The sequence below is a fragment of the Bos mutus genome, chromosome 24 (assembly GCF_027580195.1).
Source record: "Bos mutus isolate GX-2022 chromosome 24, NWIPB_WYAK_1.1, whole genome shotgun sequence".
NCBI classification, from domain to species: Eukaryota; Metazoa; Chordata; class Mammalia; order Artiodactyla; family Bovidae; genus Bos; species Bos mutus.
The window spans coordinates 25,063,009-25,083,381 of NC_091640.1; the positions used below are offsets into that span (position 1 = coordinate 25,063,009).

The window sequence follows — 20,373 nt, forward strand, 5'->3', positions numbered from 1 at the left end:
AAAGAGATAGTCCACTGAAGACGCTATAGTGACAGCAAACAAGCGCATGAAAAGAGGTTCAGTATCATGAGCCACTTGGGACCTGCAGACTAAAACCACAATGAGATATCACTTAACAGGAATGGCTAAAATAAAAAATAGTGACAAGGGGATTCCCTGGCAGTCTAGTGGTTAGGACTCCGCTCTCTCACTGCTGAGGGCCTGGGTTTGATTCCTGGCTGGGGAATTAAAATTCTACAAGCCTTAAGCGTGACTAAATAATAATAATAATAATAAAGAAAACAAGGAAGTAGCCAGTTTCAGACAGAGGGGCAGATGTCCCCAGGGAGAACGGAGCTGCCCTCTGCCCCTCGGTCCATCGGGACAGGACAACGTGGCAATGGGGAGATTCTACATGGAAGATCATTCCCATTGGGCAATTTCTAGGGAATCGCCTGTGAGGCCATGGCACTTGGCCCCAGAAGAGAAGGATCAGTCACTTGGAAAGCTATTCCCAGTTCTTGCTCTCTGACTTATAAACAGTGTTTTTCTTCCACAACAGCCTGAATTGCTTCTCCACTTTATCTATTTTTATTTTTCATTTTTTTTACTCCCTTCCTTTAAAAACAAAAACACAGCAACATCTCACCAATTAGACTTTTACCAAAATAATGATTTATAGTGTACCCAGCTATTTACAGAGAAGATCCATTTACAGAAGGAGGAAGTGGTTGTAATATATTGTGGGTGAATCCATGATGAAGAATCTTTCATTTCATTTGCTGGCTGTATTGCAGAGTTAATCTTCAAAGTGCATATTGCTAAAGGGGGGAAGAACAATTGATGACTTAATTTCTAAATTTAAAAACTGTCATTGAAATGCATCACAATGAAACAGTCTAATGTTTCAATGAAGTGCCCTCTGCAGTCTTCTGGCTTCCCTCCCAGCTGGCATCCTTTCCAGGCTTGGGCTGCAGGAAAATGCACAGGCATCTCCTACTTTATTCAGATGTTCAAACATCAGGGTGAGCACACACTTCAGACTCAGAAAAAAAGGTCATTTCAATTTAAGAGTTAAAGAGGCAGAGGTTCTGCTATCAGTGAATAAACTGTAGAAATGCCTTGTGACCCCATGGACTATAACCTTCCAAGCTCCTCCATCCATGGAATTCTCCACGCAAGACTACTGGAGCGGGTTGCTATTTCCTTCTCCAGGGGATCTTTCCCACATAGGGATCCAATATCTCCTGCATTGCAGGCAGATTCTTTATGGTTTGAGCCATCAGGGAAGCCCCAGAAATGCCTAGATTAAGTTGATTCCTTACTCTTGGGCATGTGTTTAAATGACCCAGAGGCAAAACAGTTGTGTTGTTATATTATGGTGGTTGTGTGTGTATATGTGTGTGTTTCCATTTAATGGCTCTAATTGTAATGGCCTTTATTGGATTAACTTCCTTCATTTTCTGCTCTTTGTTTTATTTTACTTCCAACTTTAGCTTGATAAAGCAACTTTTATAATAGTGCTTAGATCTTTCAGTTTCTAGAGGAATATCTTGTTAGTCTTTAGCTAACCAGTCCTCTCCTCTCTAATCACTTCCCCCACCATAGTTACTCCAACCCCCAAGTACTTCCCTAATGGCCCCGGGTTTCCACCAGGCTGACCTACTGGATCACTGGTTGATCTGTCCCTTTTAAGTCATAAGATAAGCTGGAAATATCTGTTTTTTTTTTTTTTAAACAAACATATTAATATATACATTTTAAGTACTTTTCTAATGAGCTTGTGAAGGAAGAGGTCCACTGCCTTATGACTAGCTTTAAACATCTTCCTGAGCTTCAGGAAACATGACAGTTGTATATGAGAATAAAACTTTTTGCTTTCTGTTCATTATCATTGTCCATCTTTTGAATAACTTCACACAAAAAAATTAGTGAAGTTAGTTTGTCTTTAGACAAAAATTTAGTTTGTCTTTAACAAACAAGGGTCTTCAAACAAATAAGTCTGTCCACTTAAAAAAAACCATAACTTTAAAATAGAGCTGCCTGGTCCAGCTTCCCTCACTCCATCACTGGTGTCCCCGGTAAACATCGTTTATGCCAACACCCATCTCAGACTCTCTGCTTCCCCAGGGTAATTTCAAGAGTCTGTTGCCATTCTGGAGACCATCTGAGGTAGGCTTTAAAATTTCTACTTGAAAACCTTGCCTTAGAGTTATCACACCTGAAGCCAGAATTAGTTGGAATCTTCTTTAATGCAAATGCCCCAAATGTGCCTAGCATCCTCTTCCTACAAGTGAGCTCAGCCTTTAGAACAAAGACACTTACATGGTTCATCTTTCCACTTAACCAGGTAGACTGAAATGTGTAGGCAAAAATCAATCGTGCCTTTCAGGAGGGTCACAGACTCCCACCCCAGAAAACTGCAGAACCATACACAATTCTGGGTACAGTTTCAGGAGGATAATAAGCCTCCCCTCCAAAAGTTTTCAAGGATTCCAATTTAAGAATCATTGATAGTGAAGATAACAAGAACTCATAGTCTCCAAGCCTTTTTCCCCAGCACAGAGAATAGAAAAAAATTTTTAAGATATTTAAAAAGTCCTAATTTTTCTTTATATAATTCCATCAGTGGGTTTTGAATAACCAAATATCAGAGTCAACTTACATTTTCCATAATAGTGTTGACTGTCCTTGAACTTGGCTCTTTCTGATACTTCTTCCTGGTACAGTAGACGCTGACGAGAGTGATGATCAGCATCAGGGCAAACACAGCGGCAGTGGAAGATGTGGCGATGACAATGGTGTCTCGTGTTGACCCTCTCTTTTCACACCTTTCTCCCATGTACCACCAGTCATCCCCCGACCGACACCTACACGTTTGAAATGTGACTGAGTCATGAGCTGACATTTAAGTCTGAAGATCTTCACCACTGAAGGTGTGGGTCAACACTCAGGTCATTGACAGATGGAACCATTGGTCACCCATTCGGACTGAAAGGATGGGTTAAACTAGCCCAGGAAGCCAGGCAGGGCCAACAGCAAGGAGCAATGAAATTATTCCTAATCTGGGATTTAAAACAGCAGCTCCCAGCTGGGGAAGAAAGGCAAGACAGGTAGTGGAGAAAATTTAGTTCTCAGTGTCCCAGTCTGGAACATCCCAGCTGTGACTACGGCCAGGTTCTTCCCAGAATCTAGGTGTCTCCATCTGCGGAATGCGGACAGTCACGCTGACCACACCAGACTGCTGTGAGGATTTATAACTCATGAGGACTGTTTCAGGCAATTAGGAAAGAACATGCGGGCTTCCCTGGTGGCTCAGTGGCAAAGAATCAATGTGCCAAAGCAGGAAACGTGGGTTCCATCCCTGATCAGGGAGGATCCCACCTGCTTCAGAGCAACTAAAGCTGTGAGCCTGTGCTCTAGAGCCCAGGAGCCACAACTACTGAAGCCCATGCACCCTAGAGCCCGTGTGCCCTAACAAGAGAAGCCACCACAGTGAGAAGCCCAAGCACCACAACCAGAGAGAAGTGTCCACTCTCTGCAGTTACAGAAAAACCCACAGAGCAAGGAGAAGGCAATGGCAACCCACTCCAGTACTCTTGCCTGGAAAATCCCATGGACAGAGGAGCCTGATCAGCTACAGTCCATGGAGTTGCAAAGAGCTGGACATGACTGAGTGACTTCATTTCACTCACTTCATACTTTATCACTGGAGAAGGAAATAGCAACCCACTCCAGTATTCTTGCCTGGAGAATCCCATGGACAGAAGAGTCTGGTGGGCCATGGTCCATGGGGTCGCAGAGAGTCGGACACAGCTGAAGTGACTAAGCACACACCCATGCCACATAGCAACAAAGACCCAGCAGAGCCATAAATAAACAAAATTTAAAAATATATAAGGTACTCACTTTACATTAATAATTTCACTGTTCTACTGGCAACCCAAACTCCCAAATGGAGAGCAAACAATAAATACCCTATGAACAGTTTTGAGATGAGAATCAACTGATTTCACTCATATGAAATATCACAGAATCGTACATTGTGAAATGAAACAAATAGCTAGCGAAAGGATGGGGAGATGGCACCCTTACCTGCACTCAGCTTTGCCATTCTGGAAGAATGCAGATCCCATCATTCTCACACCTGAAACTGGTGCAGAGGTCATTGACGTTCAAGGTTGGAAGTGGGTCATTTTGTGTATTAAGGTGGGAGATGTCTAAGGAGGATGGGAGGAGAGCAGGGAGGGAAGTCAGTTGGGGTTTAATGAGCATTTGATCTTTAAGTTCAAAATCAAACGCTCAGTTTGTAATACATTCAGGTAATCCTGAAGCACTGTCCAGTAACATTCACAGGAGTGAAAAAAACAAACAGGCGGGTTGAGAGCTAGCCACAAAGGGACGCTGGGCCAGCCTGTGGGGCTACAGCTGAACATGTGTTTGCCTGGGTCTGGGCTCACCTGAGCTCCAAGGGGAGCCTGTGTTCCCAACTGCAAGGGACCGACAAGGAAACGAAAGCTCGGAAATGCAAAGAAATGCAGAGGGCCTTGCCTGAGATCACAGGTCTCGTGCTTGGCAGAGCAAGTAGATAGATATTCAGCACAAGATACCAGGTCCCCTGACAACCAAGAATCTGTTCTTTTTGGTGTTTTCTGGTCCAAACAGGGTCCAACAGACATGATGAACATATGAATTTGTTTCTGCTACCTAAAATGTTTTCTCTCTCAATGAAAGTTATTTCTGAATAGTTTTTCCCCTGAAGTATCATCTAGGTTTACTCTAACTGACACTGAAATCAAATTTTCAGTTTTAGTCACACCACCTTTTGTCACAAAAAATAATTCTGACTTACTGAGATGCAAAATGGGTCTTTAATAGTAAATGAGTTAAAATCCTATCACATAAAACAAGGAAACCACCAGTTATTCCTGGAAAATGTTATTGTTGGCTGCCACGACTAAGAAACTTTAGAAGACAAGAGATTAATGCTGTTACTGACAAGATATATGTGTGTGTGCACACATGTGTATACATATTTAAAAGAGACAACAAAGTCCATTTATACTTTCATTTTATGTTTTGTGTGACATTTTTACTTCTAGAATCCAAGAATTAAATTCTAGGGTATAATGGATATACTTTAGCTTATTTCTAAAGAAATTTTCTGGACTAAAGCTTTCCACTGTTGTTCCATGCAGTGGTAATTACTTTGTCCAGGCACTATCCCTGTTTCCATCTAAATTATTTTTATATTATTAATGATTCATACAAAAAAAAAATCCCACTCATGCCCACTTCTTCCCACATCTCTATCTAATTAATATATCTGAAAATGGAACCCAGAAGAACACAGTAAATAATCAATGACCACAAGAAAAAAAAAAGAATAGCTTAGAGAAAACTATTTTTATTGACATACCTTCCACTGTCAGTAGGATATAAACATCATCTCCTTTGATAAAATCTCTGCTTTTCAGCATTTCTTGGCTCATAAAGTTAGGGAATCCACGGCCCCTACCTCTTTGAAACTGAGTTCCATTAGGGAAAATAACTTGTGCTCCCACTTTGGAAGGCCTGTCCCAAAAATAGTTTCCATTATCTGAAAAAGCAATTTATATTAATGGATTATGTTTAGCATCATCATAGCTTTTGGTGGCAGGAAAATGCAGGCAATGTGAAGCACAATTAAGATGGAGCTCAAAATAATTAAATGATGCTATTGACCTGTGCTGCAGTCCCCGGCAAATCACTGGAGTTTTTCATTTATATTATCCTGATGGAAACGAGATGGCACAGCAGGGAGGACCACACTCAGGGTTACCAAAGTTTCCTGGCTAGGAGGCGTGGGTAGTCAAGTTCTACACTTTTACTGACTGATGAGTGTAGAAATTCGGCTACCCATTAGAATCACTCTGTAGTGGCCTTCTGAGTTACAGACAGCCCTTTAAACCGAGTTAAATCAATGCATTACTGAGAGAGTTATTAATTTTAGCACAGAACAATTCATCTTATTAACTAAATTATTCGCCTAACATAGCAAAGAGCTTCAGGAGTAGAAGACAGTGAGAAGCACTGTTTCTGAAAAAACAGGCGATGACCCATCCAACCTTGAGCCATTTTCAACATCATGCAGGGAAAAACATTTTGAAAAAAGGTAAAGAAATTGTGAACATCAAATTCCCACACCTCTTTGTGAATACTATTTTTTTTTCCCTATCAGATTAGATTTTTCTTCCCCAGATCACTTAGGTCCATTCTTTTCATATACAGAATTCAGATTTGAGAATAATATTGACCTTGTCATAATTCCATGTTTTACTTTGTTAGGTTCCCAGAGGGCAAAGGATTATTACAGTTAGAAATGTGATCAATGCTTTCTGGGTACTGCTTCTTTTTCTGGGCATTGCTTTCTGGGCACTGCATCTTTCAGTCTCGAAAGATGGGGAATGATGTCACCATTGGCAAGTCCCCCAGAACCCTTCAGTAAGAAGTTACAATCCACTCCCACACCGTTCCCAACACTAAGAACATCTACTTAACATCTTCTTTCTGATCAAAAACCACCCTCATTTCAAAAGCTGAGCTGTTTTTGACAATATCAGTGACAAGACAAGGACAGCATGGGTTAGGAGAACTCAGCGTCTGAGACTCTCTCCCTGCCAGGCCCTTCCACAAGCTTCCCTCCTTGAACTGCAGAGACACTGTTAATAGAATTGTGGGGTTATTATTACTGTCCCGGTTTTACTGCTGAGGACACTTTGGTTTCAAGAGATTATCAGTGCAAATTCACAACGCTAATGAGAAGCAAACCTTGGATTTGAACCTAGGCTTGTCAGACTCTAAAACCAACAACACACCTCGTCCCACGTGGTGCTAGTGGTAAAAACTAAAACCCGCCTGCCAGTGCAGGAGACATAAGGGACAGGCGCGATCTCTGGGTCGAGAAGATCCCCTAGAGGAGGAAGTGGCAACCCACTCCAGTAACTTTGCCTGGAGAATCCCATGGACAGAGGAGCCTGGCAGGCTATGGTCCATAGGATCACAAAGAATTGGTCTTGATTGAAGTGACTTAGCACGCACACACTCTTCGTGCAACATTGAGAATTTAGGCGTTGTCATCAAATTCCAAGAATACAGCCAATATCTTCTCAATTTGTTGGCATCTCTGCTGATATTCCTGACAGTTTCCTGCCTGGGAGACTCTGTCCAGAATTGCTGAAGCCCTTCCCCTACATTGAAGAAGGAAATGGCAACCCAATCCAGTATTCTTTCCTGGAGAATTCCATGGACGAAGAAGCCTGTCCATGGGGTCGCAAAGAGTCAGACAGTACTGAGAGACTATCAGACTTCCCCCACATATCTTCTGATCCTAAGATTTGGGGCTCAAAAATCCCCTGGGTGTCTGGTTGTGCATTCTCTCATTCCCAAATCATCCATCCCTCCTAAAGCAATGATTGTGTATTAACAATAAAGAAGATGAGCCACGAACCAATGGTCAGAAATGGGTCTGTCGTTAGACTCTGCTGTTTGGACATACGCTGTCGAATGTCAGGAGTTTGATCCAAGATTGTTATGGTGACTTGTTGCCAAGGACACGGCCACTCTAAATGATCATCATTGGCTCCAGAGATCAGGTGGAAATACATTCCTATTTTAGGCAAACTATCTAGATTCAAGTAAATCTGAAAGGCATATCCCTTAGAAGAATAAAATGGAGGGCTGTAGAAAGACCCATTGGGGCTGCCAATGAGCTGTGTGAAATTCCTTATATGCCAGACATGATGAGGGCACCGTGTTTCTGAGAGATTGATGTCATCAATAGACAGGCCACCCAATGAGGCACCAGCGCCTCTGACCCCTTCAAACACCACTCGAAATTTATTGGTCGCATTCAGTGTTACGTGGTAAAGTTGCCAGCTCCCAGAGGGTATATCTGCAAAAGAGGTATTATTATTTCAGAGAGGATAAAGGACTATACAAATTGACATTAGAGTCCTAATCTTCATGGCCAAAGGATCTTTCTAGAGCTGCTGCCTCCTGCAGGTATAAGGTATGGCTTTCTTTTTCCTCCAGCTCAGGTCCAGTTACTCCAAGGCACTTTTGTAGGGCCGAGTGGCTCTCTGGAATATTTGAATGCTTATCTAGCTCATTTTTATTCTTACATAGATCACCATTTTCCAGACACAGGTGAGCAAACAATAGCATCTAACTCATGAGTACTCCATACCCAACTTATAAGTCACCTCCCCTCAGTCGGTTAAACAGATAAGCAAGCCCAAGACTTTACATTTGTACCCCAGATTCCTGTGGTCCTCAGCCAAAGCCTCCTTTAATCTATGTAAACTTTGATTGGAATATTTCCTTCACGTGTAAAATTTTCAATCAGTTTTTGGCAGTATTAGACAGGAATTCATCAGACCCTAGAAGGCCCACAACCTACAATTGGCTCCTTACATCATTTACCAGGGACTCAGTGATATAAGCTTCCCAGGTGCCACAGTGGGAAAGAATCCACCTGTCAATGCAGGAGACACAGATTTGATCCCTGGGTTGGGAAGATCCCCTGGCGTGGGAAATGGCAAACCACTCCAGTATCCTTGCCTGGAGAATTCTATGGACAGGGGAGTCTGGCCTGGTGGGCTACAGTCTATGAGGTTACAAAGAGTCAGACACGACTGAGCGACTGAGCACACAAAGTCGTAAGTATTTATCTGATACCTGGTACCGTCTCCTTTCTTCCCAAACTGCACATCCCCCTCCACTATTACTCCCTACCCTGGAGAATAGTGTACCATAGGATATCTTGTGTTATTTTCTTATATCATACACTCAAATAAGAAGCAGTACATTAAACAGTTTTCAGGAGCTCCCCCCACCCAGGGAAAGAATAGCTCAGGAATTCATGTCAAAGAGTAGTTAACACAGTGCCTTAAAATTTACATGTATTAGCACTTAATGAGAAACACGTTGCTCGAAAATCAGTTAGAAAGGTCCAAATTACAGGAAACGCTGTTGTCCATGGAAAGACCCTGGATTGAATAAAAATCTTTCATGAGAGCTTCCCCTTGATTTTTATCAGTACCTTCAGCTTAATTCTGGACTTCTAGGCAGGTTTCTTTAAGTACACTTTGTGCTATTATCTATCAGTAATAACACCCACAGAGTGCTAATACAAAGGACTATATATGCATAGCCATGTTGCTGCTGCTGCTAAGTCACTCAGTCGTGTCCGACTCTGTGCGACCCCATAGACGGCAGCCCACCAGGCTCCCGCATCCCTGGGATTCTCCAGGCAAGAACACTGGAGTGGGTTGCCATTTCCTTCTCCAATGCATGAAAGTGAAAAGTGAAAGTGAAGTCACTCAGTCGTGTCCGACCCTCAGCGACCCCATGGACTGCAGCCTACCAGGCTCCTCCGTCCACAGGATTTTCCAGGCAAGAGTACTAGAGTGGGGTACCACTGCCTTCTCCAGCATAGTCATGTATGCATGCAATAATTTTATTTGTAACCTTTTACATATGCATTAGATACATATTATATACATGTATAATGTATGGTATATATACATGTATATATAATATGAGATTAAGAACCTCAGTTTAAAGTGGTCTTGAAGGGAAATATCATCTATGTTTCAGATTGTTTCTCCTTGTTAAACAGGGGGGAAATGGCATGATATATGGCATAACATGGATCAATTTTTATAATAGGTTTTAGTCAATTCATTCAAAACAAGAAGACAATATGTGAAGCAAACAGTAATATAGTCACCAGCCTACAAGCCCTCCCTCCCTCCCTCAGGGAACCTTCTAAACCATCTAATAGGTAGTCAACGTGACCCACCTCCCAGACACACGATTGGAAGGAAGGGTGGCCACCCCATCGTTGTCACCCTCTCTCCACTCCAAATTGCTCCAGAAGATACATTTAACCCAAATCATAACAATTAGAATCCTGCATTGGAATTTATTTTTTTTAGGCTACAAATTAGAGGAAGAGATCCTTCTCTAGTCTGATGGCACATTTTTAATGTAAATGTAAAATATAAAAATGCAAACTGGGAAGTGCAACAGCCAAAGCACCAGTTTTCTGGACAAAGCCCCTCTGAGATAACAGGAAAGGTCCCCAGCCGTGTTCAGGGACAGGTTTCATCCTGCCTGCAGCTGCTTTCTCTCTTCTCCATCCTATAATTTAGTTATGTTGAGCCGGTAACTCTTCCCGTTTTGCCTAAGCTAGTTTCCATTCTATTTTATTATTTGCCAAGAACTAACTTCGCCAACACCAGAGACCAATCTACAGTTTCTTAAGTGAGTGTCACATATTCTATAGCACAGAAAGCACTTTCATTTTAGCTTCCTAACCACAGCATAAAACAAGGAGGATCAGGTTCTAGGTTCTAGGTTCATAACCCCTTCTCTGTTGTAAGTGGTTGCATTAAATAAAACGTTAAGATTGTCTGGCTCTGTTTGGGTTGGACTTGTACACACTGCTATATTTAAAATGGATAACCAACAAGGACCTGCTTGGTTGGTATAGCACAGGGAGCTCTGCTCAATGTTATGTGGCAGCCTGGATGGGAGGGGAGTTTGGGGAAGAATGGCTACATACATATGTATGACTGAGTCCCTTCGCTGTTCACCTGAAACTATACTATTACAACATTGGTAATCAGCTATAACCCAATACAAGATAAAAAATTAAAAAATAAAAAGGTTGCATCACTTTGAATGTAAGAATGAAAATGTTGATACTGTACCTTTTATTTGTTCCACAAGGGTTAGAGCCCTGCTCAGATGAGCCGTAGAATACTCCCTGATATAGATGTTCAGCTGGTCGTCTTCACTTCCACTCTTGTACAAAAAAAATTGCAAGCACTGAAATCCTCGTTTAGGGTAAAGTGTTCTACTTTCCAGTACTGCTGTGGCCCCCTCGTTTACAGAGCTACTGTTGAAATGCATGAAGAAGCCAGAACCTGTTAAGAGGATAAGAGTAGAACTGAGAAAACAGGTACTGGATACAGGGATGCATATCTTATGGGCACTCTGTGACCACTTAGTTCCCGCTGTATGCAGGGCACTGTTTGAGCACTGAAATGCAGATCTTAGAGCAGGCAGACTATGAAAATGGCAACATTAGATCGCCTTTTTTTTTTTTTTTGACTACAGTCGTTAGTTTTCAGAAATGAAAAAAGGGGGGACTTCCCTGGGTCCAATGGTTGAGACTTCACCTTCCAATGCAGGAGGTGCAGGTCCAAAATCTGTTCAGGGAGTTAAGATCCCATATGTCTCGGGCCAAAAAACTAAAACATAAAACAGAAGCAGTATTGTAACAAATTCAACAGAGACTTTTAAAATGGTCCACATCAAAAAAATCTTTTAAAAAATGGAAAAAAGTGTTTCCTGCTTAGTCTAGCCTCTCTCTCTCTTTCTCCATCCCTCCCTCCCTCCTACAGTAGTATCTATGGAGGGCCACTATCCACTATTCAAATCTACATTTTAAAATATTTTTTATTGAAAATATGTGACAAGCAGATGGTGATTGCAGCCATGAAATTAAAAGACGCTTACTCCTTGGAAGGAAAGTTATGACCAACCTAGATAGCACATTAAAAAGCAGAGACATTACTTTGTCAACACAGGTCTGTCTAGTCAAGGCTATGGTTTTTCCAGTGGTCATGTATGGATGTGAGAGTCGGACTATAAAGAAAGCTGAGCGCCAAAGAATTGATGCTTTTGAACTGTGGTATTAGAGAAGACTCTCGAGAGTCCTTGGACTGCAAGGAGATCCAACAAGTCCATCCTAAAGGAAATCAGTTCTGGGTGTTCATTGGAAGGACTGATGTTGAAGCTGAAATTCCAATACTTTGGCTACCTGATGCGAAGAGCTGACTCATTTGAAAAGACCCTGATGCTGGGAAAGATTGAGGGCAGGAGGAGAAGGGGACAACAGAGGATGAGATGATTGGATGGCATCACCGACTCAATGGACATGGGTTCGGGTGGACTCCGGGAGTTGGTGATGGACAGGGAGGCTTGGCGTGCTGCAGTGTATGGGGTCACAAAGAGTCAGACATGACTGAGAGACTGAACTGAACCATTGTGTAAATTTAAGGTATGCATGTTCATTCGACACATTTATATATTGGCTTCTGATTGCCATCATAGCAATAATTTAGTACTTCTATTTGATACATAGCATCATTTTTTTGGTGCTGGGAATAGTCAAGTCTAGTCTCTTAACAGATTTGATGATTATAATACAATATAGTTGCCTATATTCATGATGCTGTACATTCCATCTCTAGGGCTAATTTACTATTTGTTACAAGTTTGTACCTTTAAACAATATCTGTTCTGTCCTCACCAACCCCCATAAAAGAACAAAGAAAAGCACCTTCATGCTCTTAGAGACGCCAAGCGTTGCCCAGACCATCTGAGTTGTCAATCAACAGTCCTGGGTTCTGAAGTCTAGTTTTACCTATCTGCTGCCAGAAATTAGCAAATAAATAAAAATGTGGTACCTGTAGCTAAAAAATGATTATTTGATTCAAAACAAAATTTCAGTAGAAATTTTTTACTCATCTTAGTAAAATTAAATACATTGTACTTTCTACCTTCATTTTAAGTATGTTTGCAACAGGAATGAGTAACCTCAACCAGCTGAAGTTCTAAAATGGATTAATTCCCAGTCTGGTGCTGTTCACTGGAAGATCTCTTGGAATCTGAAAGCTTCGAGGAAACAAAACCCCACTGCTCCAGAGGTAAGAGTCCTTCCGGAGAGTGGCAGCCCCGCCTTGCAGTGGGCATACACTGTGGGTAGAGGCTTCACAGAGCCCAGGGCTGACCCATGGGGAAAAAAGCAAACTCAGGCAGTAAAAGCAAAGAAATTAACCATATCCTTATAACATACAGAACCAATTCTTGAGTAGCACTAGTGGGCTATCATTAGTAATTCTAATACAAATAAGAATTCAAATCGCAGTATTTCACAGCAAAGAAAAGGCTACCTAGAGCCTGTTACACAGAGTGAAGCAAGTCAGAGAAAAATAAATACTGTATATTAATGCACATCTATGAAATCTAGACAAATGTAACTAATGAACTTATTTGCAGGGCGGCAATGGAGACACAGACATAGAGAACAGACTTTGCACACAGCAGGGGGAGGAAAGGGCGGACAAACTGGGAGAGCAGTATGGAGACATGTACATTACCATATGTAAAATAGGGAGCTAGTGGGAAGCTGCAAGTTGCAGGATAAAACAGGGAGCTCAGCCCTGTGCCAAGTGATGACCTAGAGGAGTGGGAAAGGGTGGCAGGCGGGAGGTGGGTTCAAGAGGGAGGGGACATGTGTGTACCTATAGCTGATTCATGTTGATGTATGGCAGAAACTAGCAAAGTATTGTAAAGCCATTATCCTCCAATTAAAACTAAATTTAAAAAGAAGAAAGGAAGAAAAGGGCTAAAAGCACTGAGAATAAAACCCAGAAGAATCTCACTCCTGTTACCTCTGCACCGGCCCATGTTGGAGTGATCGCTCTCCGGCCCCTCAGAGACCTCGGAGAGCCGCTGCCAGTCAGCACTGTCTGCTGAACTCTGAATCATCCCACACACATTTCCCAGCTCAAAATCGCACGACTCCATAAAGCTCAAGGAGGAGGCTACCAAAGCAACAGAAACAATTACTGACATGCAGATCTAACACAATAAGCTAAGTAGTAAAAACAGCTCATCCAGAAGAACTAGGAATTCTAGGGTGATATTAAAGGGGACTCGTCGCTGAGTCAGGGTGATGGTGGCTTGAAGATCTCTCGATATCTGCAAAACCAAGACAATCAGCCAACTGTGAGTTCTGTATAAGCTGTCTCCCTGAGTCTTATTTATCAGATTAACTAACTGTTCGAAACCTGAATCGAGCCACTTCCCTGGTGGTCCAGTGGCTAAGACTCTGTGCCCTCAATGCAGAGGGCCCAGGTTCCGTCCTTAGTCAAGGGACCAGATCTCACATGCTGCAACTGAGTTTGCATGCCGCAACTAAGAGCTTGTATGCTGCAACTAAAGAGTTTTTTTGCATGCCACAACTAAAAAGATCCTGCATGCTGCGATGAAGATCAAAGATTTCAAGTGCTACAACTAAAACCTAGAGCAACCAAATTAATATTTTAAAAAGAAAGAAATATGAGTCTACACTCCTCTAGTTATTCAGATGAATAAACCTCAACTCAAGTTATTTGAACTCATTTATATTATGACTGTATACTTCATTTGGACTGAAAAGAGTTTTGAATATAGTTGGTCTATACATTTGAGTTAGCAACAGCTTCAGAAACTTGAAGGGGGCATGCTGAGACAGGACTCAGTTGGTTTTTAAACTGAAGCCAGAACACATGAGGAGAAAAATGCTACTTCCATGTTGTCATTTGGGATCTGGGTGCTAATCTTTTTGATTTTTTCTTTCCTTTCTGAACATCAAACTTCAACTATCAACCTATAATTAACTAACTATAATTTCAGAAAACCCAGCACAGAGTAAAATGTTTTCCTACAGAGCAGAGAGGAAGACAGATCATGTCAAAGAATCTGTCACATACAGCAGTTATACAGTTGATTCAACTTTAGGACATCAGAGTCACTGAAATCCATTCGCTGGCCAATCACATCCATGAAGTCCGGGACCCTTGTTATAATTGTAGGTTCTGATCCATTTCCGAATGCAGTTTTACCGTAGTGCATCACTGAGCTGTAATCATAGGGAACGTTCATGGAGTCTATTACTTGATCATCATAGAAGTCAAAATTTCTCTCTTTGCCTAAATGATAAATAAAAATTTTAATTACAAAATTTAGTTTATCTTACTCCAAAGACTGTTAACTTAGAAATAAAGACGATAATAAACATTGTGCAACCTTGGTTACTACTAACACTTGATGGTATTTCAAGAGTGCTTCAAATATTCCTGTATTGGAATAGAGTATTCAAACTTAGAATTCTGATACCACCTGTCATGCTGAACTTGTCTAAGGTTTCACTGCGCCCAAAGTTGGACTTGAGCATTTGGCCTAAGGTTCTAAGAACTGCTAATGGAAAGCTATGGCTTTTCCAGTAGTCACGAGTGGATGTGAGAATTGGACCATAAAAAAGGCTGAGCGCTGAAGAACTGATGCTTTCCAACTGTGGTACTGGAGAAGACTCTTGAGAGTCCCTTGGACTGCAAGGAGATCAAACCAGTCAAAGGAAATCAAGACAGGGAAGCCTGGCATGCTGCAGTCCATAGGGTCGCAAAGAGTCAGACACGGCTTAGCAACTAAATAACAACAACAATGGGTAGAAAGGGTCTAAAAGGTATTATTGAAACACTCAGTGTCATTGACTGCAATGACGAGATGTAGGTATTTTCACTGGACAGAGATGAAAACAAGAGGACATTGGGAGGTGTGGAGGGATGGGATGGGGATGATAATGCAGGAAGGATTGATATCATCAGTGATTTCTCAGTTACTGGAATATGTATAGTGAAGTGAAGTCGATCAGTCGTATCCGACTCTTCGTGACCCCATGGATTGCAGCCTACCAGGTTCTTCCGTCCATAGGATTTTCTAGGCAAGAGTATTGGAGTGGGGTGCCATTGCCGTATAGATGTATGTAAATAAATACATTTAGAGAAGATTCCTGACCACTTAGCATCACTACAAATGGGTCTGATTGTCAATGTATAAAGATGCATTATCAAATCAAGGCAGAAGTTTCTAACAAAAATAAAACATTGGAAACCCAGAAGAACGAGGCCATGGGTTGAAGCTAAGCACTTCTCTTGCTCTAGAAATCTTTTAGACTTGGCTATAATGTCTTCCCCCAGACTATGGGTGGGGGCAAAGGCAGGGGCAACGAATGTGATGTTGGGATTGTGGTGCCAGGGCCCTCAGCACAGAGCAGCCCTCACTGGCCTCGTTTGATAGCCATGTCTTCCCTCCCCTCTCACTTCTCTGCCTCCCCATCCCCCTCACCATACCCTCTGGAGGCAAGACAGAAGGGGAAACAAAATGTCACTGCAGAAAACATGAGTTCTAGTCAGACATGGCTATTAAAACCTTTCTGGAGATTTCCCTGGAGATCCAGTGGCTAAGACTCCATGTTCCCAATGCAAGAGGCCCAGGTTTGATCCCTGGTCTGGGAAATAGATCCCACATACTGCAACAAAGACCCGTGTGGCACAACTAAGACCCAATGCAGCCAAATAAATACGTTTTTGGGGAAAAAATCTTTCTGACTTTGAGCACAAAGTCACAAAAAGTTACAGCTGTTCAACTACTGCAGCATTTCCCAATATGGGCTCCAAAGGATTATACAACCAAATACCCCAAAAAAAAAAAAAAACCATAATCAAGTCACTTTGGAAAACGCTCCTGCTGGAGATTTGCAATTCATGTTAGTCGAGCAAAGACTCTGAACAGTACAATAGTGTAAATAGCTAAGTTTAATTTCTTTTAACCTAGGATTTCCCAAATTAATTTGACCACAGATTCCTTTCTACAAAACACTTGCGAAAAAATTGTGGAACAGTGCTCCATAAAATACTCTTTAGGAAACACTGGTTCCTAACATCACATCCAGCTCAAACTGGGGTTCTGGAAAACTGTTTCCCAATTGCCTTCAGGCACTTCATCTCTTACTGAATTAGAGCCAAATGTGCTCAGCCATGTCCAACTCTTGGCGACCCTATGGACTATAGCCCACCAGGCTCCTTGTCCACGGGATTCTCCAGGCAAGAATACTAGAGTGAGTAGCCATTCCCTTCTCCAGGGGATCTTTCCAACCCAGGGATCAAATCTGTGTCTCTTGCATCTCCTGCATTGGCAGGCAGATTCTTTACCACTACCGCCACTTGGGAAGCCCAGAGCCAAATGAAGTTAAGATCAAAGCATCAGTGTTTTCCCATTATTAATAGACAACACCAATGGCAGAAGAAAGCACGTGTTTAGAAATTCAGCATTTAAGTTTAAAACAACATAAAACAACAAGATAAACGTACCTGAAATAATTCTGTTCCAAATTATGCTGACATAGTCATTTCGATCGGACCGTGACTGTTCATGCCAGAACCCAAGGGCATGGAGAAACTCATGTTGAACCGTTGCTATTTTGTCACAGCCCTCTCCAATGGACAGTTCTTGAATCCCAGTAAGTTGCTTCCCCACTGAAGACCAGCAGCTGACAGGGTAGTTTACAGTACAAGGAGGAGAGGCTTTTATATTGATGCAGGTTAAGGTCTTAGCGCTAAATCCCTAATGCCTAATCTACCTGGTTACCTAAGATACTAGAATCTTTCACTTGTGTCTAAACACCGTGCATTTTCCCCAAAACCCAGTGAGGTATGAAAAGCCTTCCAGACTAGATGATCTTAGGAGAACTTGGGCTGACACCAAATGTTAAGGAGTAATTCACCCTCCACTCAGCCTGGCCTGAGTTTTTCTGAATATCCCAAAAATTTTCAGATGGTCCTCGAATAAGGGTTTTATACAGGTAGAGCAACCACTCAGAACTGCTGATCTTGAGCCAAATAACTATCATCTTCTTAAGCAAAGTAGTAAGAGTTCTCGGACAGCAAGGAGATCAAACCAGTCAATCCTAAAGGAAATCAACCCTGAATATTAATTGAAAGAACTGATGCTGAAACTGAAGTTCCAATACTTTGGCCACCTGAGGCAAAGAGCTGACTCACTGGAAAAGACCCTAATGCTGGGAAAGATTGGAGACAGGAGAAGAGGGCGACAGAGGATGGTTGGATGGTATCACAAATTCAATGGACATGAACTTGGGCAAACTCTGGGAGATGGTGAGGGACAGGGGGGCCCAGTGTGCTGCAGTCCATGGGGTCACAAAGAGTCGGACATGACTGAGAGACTGAACAACAACAACGAGAGTTCTTGGGTTAAAATAAATTTAAATACACATGCTCGCATGCGTACAGATGGGTTTTACTTGAAGGCAGAAGTAAGGAGCATATTGGAACTTCCCTGGTGATCTAGTGGCTAAGATTCCAAGCTTCCAATGCAAGGGGCCTGAATTCAATCCCTGGTCAGGGAACTAGATCCCACATGCCCCAGCTAAGACCTGTTGTAGCTAAATAAGTAAATACAAAAAAAAAAAAAAAAGGGCGGGGGGGCTTCCTTGGTGTCTTAGTGGTAAAGAATCTGCCTGCCAGTGCAGAAGACACGGGTTTGATCCCTGGACTGGGAAGATCCCACAATACCACGGAGCAATTAGGCGCGTGCACCGCAGCGATTGAGCCTGTGCTCTAGAGCCCATGAGCCATACTACCGATGCCTGAGTGCCCGAGAGCCCAAACTCTGCAACAAGAGAAGCCACCGCAATGAGAAACCCACACACCAAAACTAGAGAGTAGCCCCCGCTCACCACAACTAAAGAAAAGCCCATGCAGCAACAAAGACCCAACACTGCTAAACCAAAAGAAATAAGGAGTGCAGAAACTACAAACAGGCTGAAGGTCAGCGTCTCAGGGTGGATGGCATGTGACTCCACCCTCCTTGTCTTTACAAGGCTGAGACAGTGCAGTCTGGTTTTATGGCCAGAGGGAAACTACATCCAGCAAATAGCAGTGGAAGCCCCAGCCTCCCTCAAGGTTAGGGTCCAGGGCAATCACTGTGATGCAATGTCCCCGCCACAACAGTTCTCCTCAGAACACTTGGAAGACAAACTCTTCAATTTACCCATTGCCCTTGAACACTGATATATAGTTGGGTTCTCCAGACCAAGGCTTGAAGTCAATGCATGATTTTAGGCGATAGCGTTCAAATGCCTTGAGGATAACCCCCCTGGCATTCATCTCTGAAGGAAGAAAACAAACAAAAATAAACGTATTAAAATTATCACCATTGAACAATTCACCATGGAAACAGGGCCTGCAATATATTGTTTATCATGAATTAGTCCCTCTATGAAAATTTAGCATTTTATTTTTACAAAGCTTAGTATACAGTATCAATTAAGTATCACATGTAAGTATTTGGTTGTTCTTCAGATTATCTAATTTTGCCCCATGTATATTTCTCTGGAGCCAGTATAGTGCAGATAGCAAAAAAAAAAAAAAGGGAGGGGGTGTTTCCTTACCTTTGAGAGAACACATACACTCGTTCACAGGCAACCAAAATGAACCATCACTGTCACAGGCTTCATCTAAGAAGCTATAATATATATTTAAAGCCTCACAGCAGAGTTTTTAATCTGAGGACCTTGAGATGAGAGGGACCATGAATATGTTGAGATAGTGTTCAAAGAATTATGTCTAGACCTCTACTCATATCTATCTCAGCAAAGTGCAGTTTCTGGGGAAAACGTTCATAAGATTCTCAAATGAGTTCAGAGTCTAAAATACAAATAAGAACCATTGCTTCCAAGTTGACTGATGCTAACAGTTTAGATAGAAGAGTGCTCAAAGAAGCCAGGGGCAAGAAACCAACCAAGGTATGCAGGAAAAGAAGCTCAGAGAGCAACCTGGGGGAAGGGGCCGTATCAGGTGCATATGAAGAGATAGTCACAAATCAGAGCAACTACTGGTGAAGTGAAGCATGGTGGCTGCCAGCGGTGGGTGACCGGATGGCAGAGAAGATGGTGCGTTGACTGGTTCCAACCAGACACACCTAGGTTCTCTCCTATCCTCACTACTTACTTTTTTTCTAAACCAGAGTCAGACGTGACTGAGCAGCTAACTTTATGCTTTTTATACAATTAAAACAATGAACAACTGTTAAGTTAGAAATTTAACAATTATAAAAACAATTAACCATTCAAAAGTGAACATTGCAGGGGCAATTTCGTACATGCGTAATGTTCTTCAACACCTTGTCTGTCTAGTTCCAAAACACCTTCATCACCCCAAGAGGACACTTTGTACCCATTAAATCATTGCATTCTCTCTGTATGGATTTTCCTATTCTGTGAAAAGTGGAAAGTGTTAGTCGCTTAATCGTGCCTGACTCTTTGCAACCCCATGGACTGTACCCTACCAGGTTCCTCTGTCCGTGGAATTCTCAAGGCAAGACTACTGGAGTGGGTTGCCATTCCCTTCTCCAGGGGATCTTCCCAACCCAGGGACTGAACCCGGGTCTCCCGAATAGCAGGCAGATTCTTTACAGTCTGAACCACCAGGGAAGACCCATTCCTATTCTAGTCCTTCCTGTTTTTTTAAATTGTATATTGCTTTACAATATCGTGTTGGTTCCTGCCATACAACAACGTGAATCAGCCATCAGTATACCTATGTCCCCTCCATCTAGAGCCTCCTTCCCACCACCCCTCATCCCACCCCTCTAGGTCATCACACCACGAGGATGAGCCCCTTGTGTTATATAACAACTTCCCACTAGCTTTCTATC

The 20,373-nt window shown here is 42.3% G+C and overlaps 1 protein-coding gene across 1 annotated transcript in view; it reads right to left on the bottom strand.

Moving 5' to 3' along the window:
- Positions 1 to 535: 535 nt before the first annotated feature.
- MEP1B (meprin A subunit beta) overlaps positions 536 to 20,373 on the bottom strand; it is a 69,404-nt gene continuing 49,566 nt past the window's right edge. The window contains 11 exon segments of the mRNA XM_070361802.1: positions 536 to 800; positions 2,645 to 2,849; positions 4,075 to 4,097; positions 4,099 to 4,199; positions 5,399 to 5,578; positions 7,469 to 7,912; positions 10,737 to 10,952; positions 13,488 to 13,640; positions 14,571 to 14,789; positions 17,010 to 17,188; positions 18,709 to 18,826. Coding sequence (XP_070217903.1) covers positions 786 to 800; positions 2,645 to 2,849; positions 4,075 to 4,097; positions 4,099 to 4,199; positions 5,399 to 5,578; positions 7,469 to 7,912; positions 10,737 to 10,952; positions 13,488 to 13,640; positions 14,571 to 14,789; positions 17,010 to 17,188; positions 18,709 to 18,826 — 1,853 coding nt within the window. The 3' untranslated portion in view covers positions 536 to 785.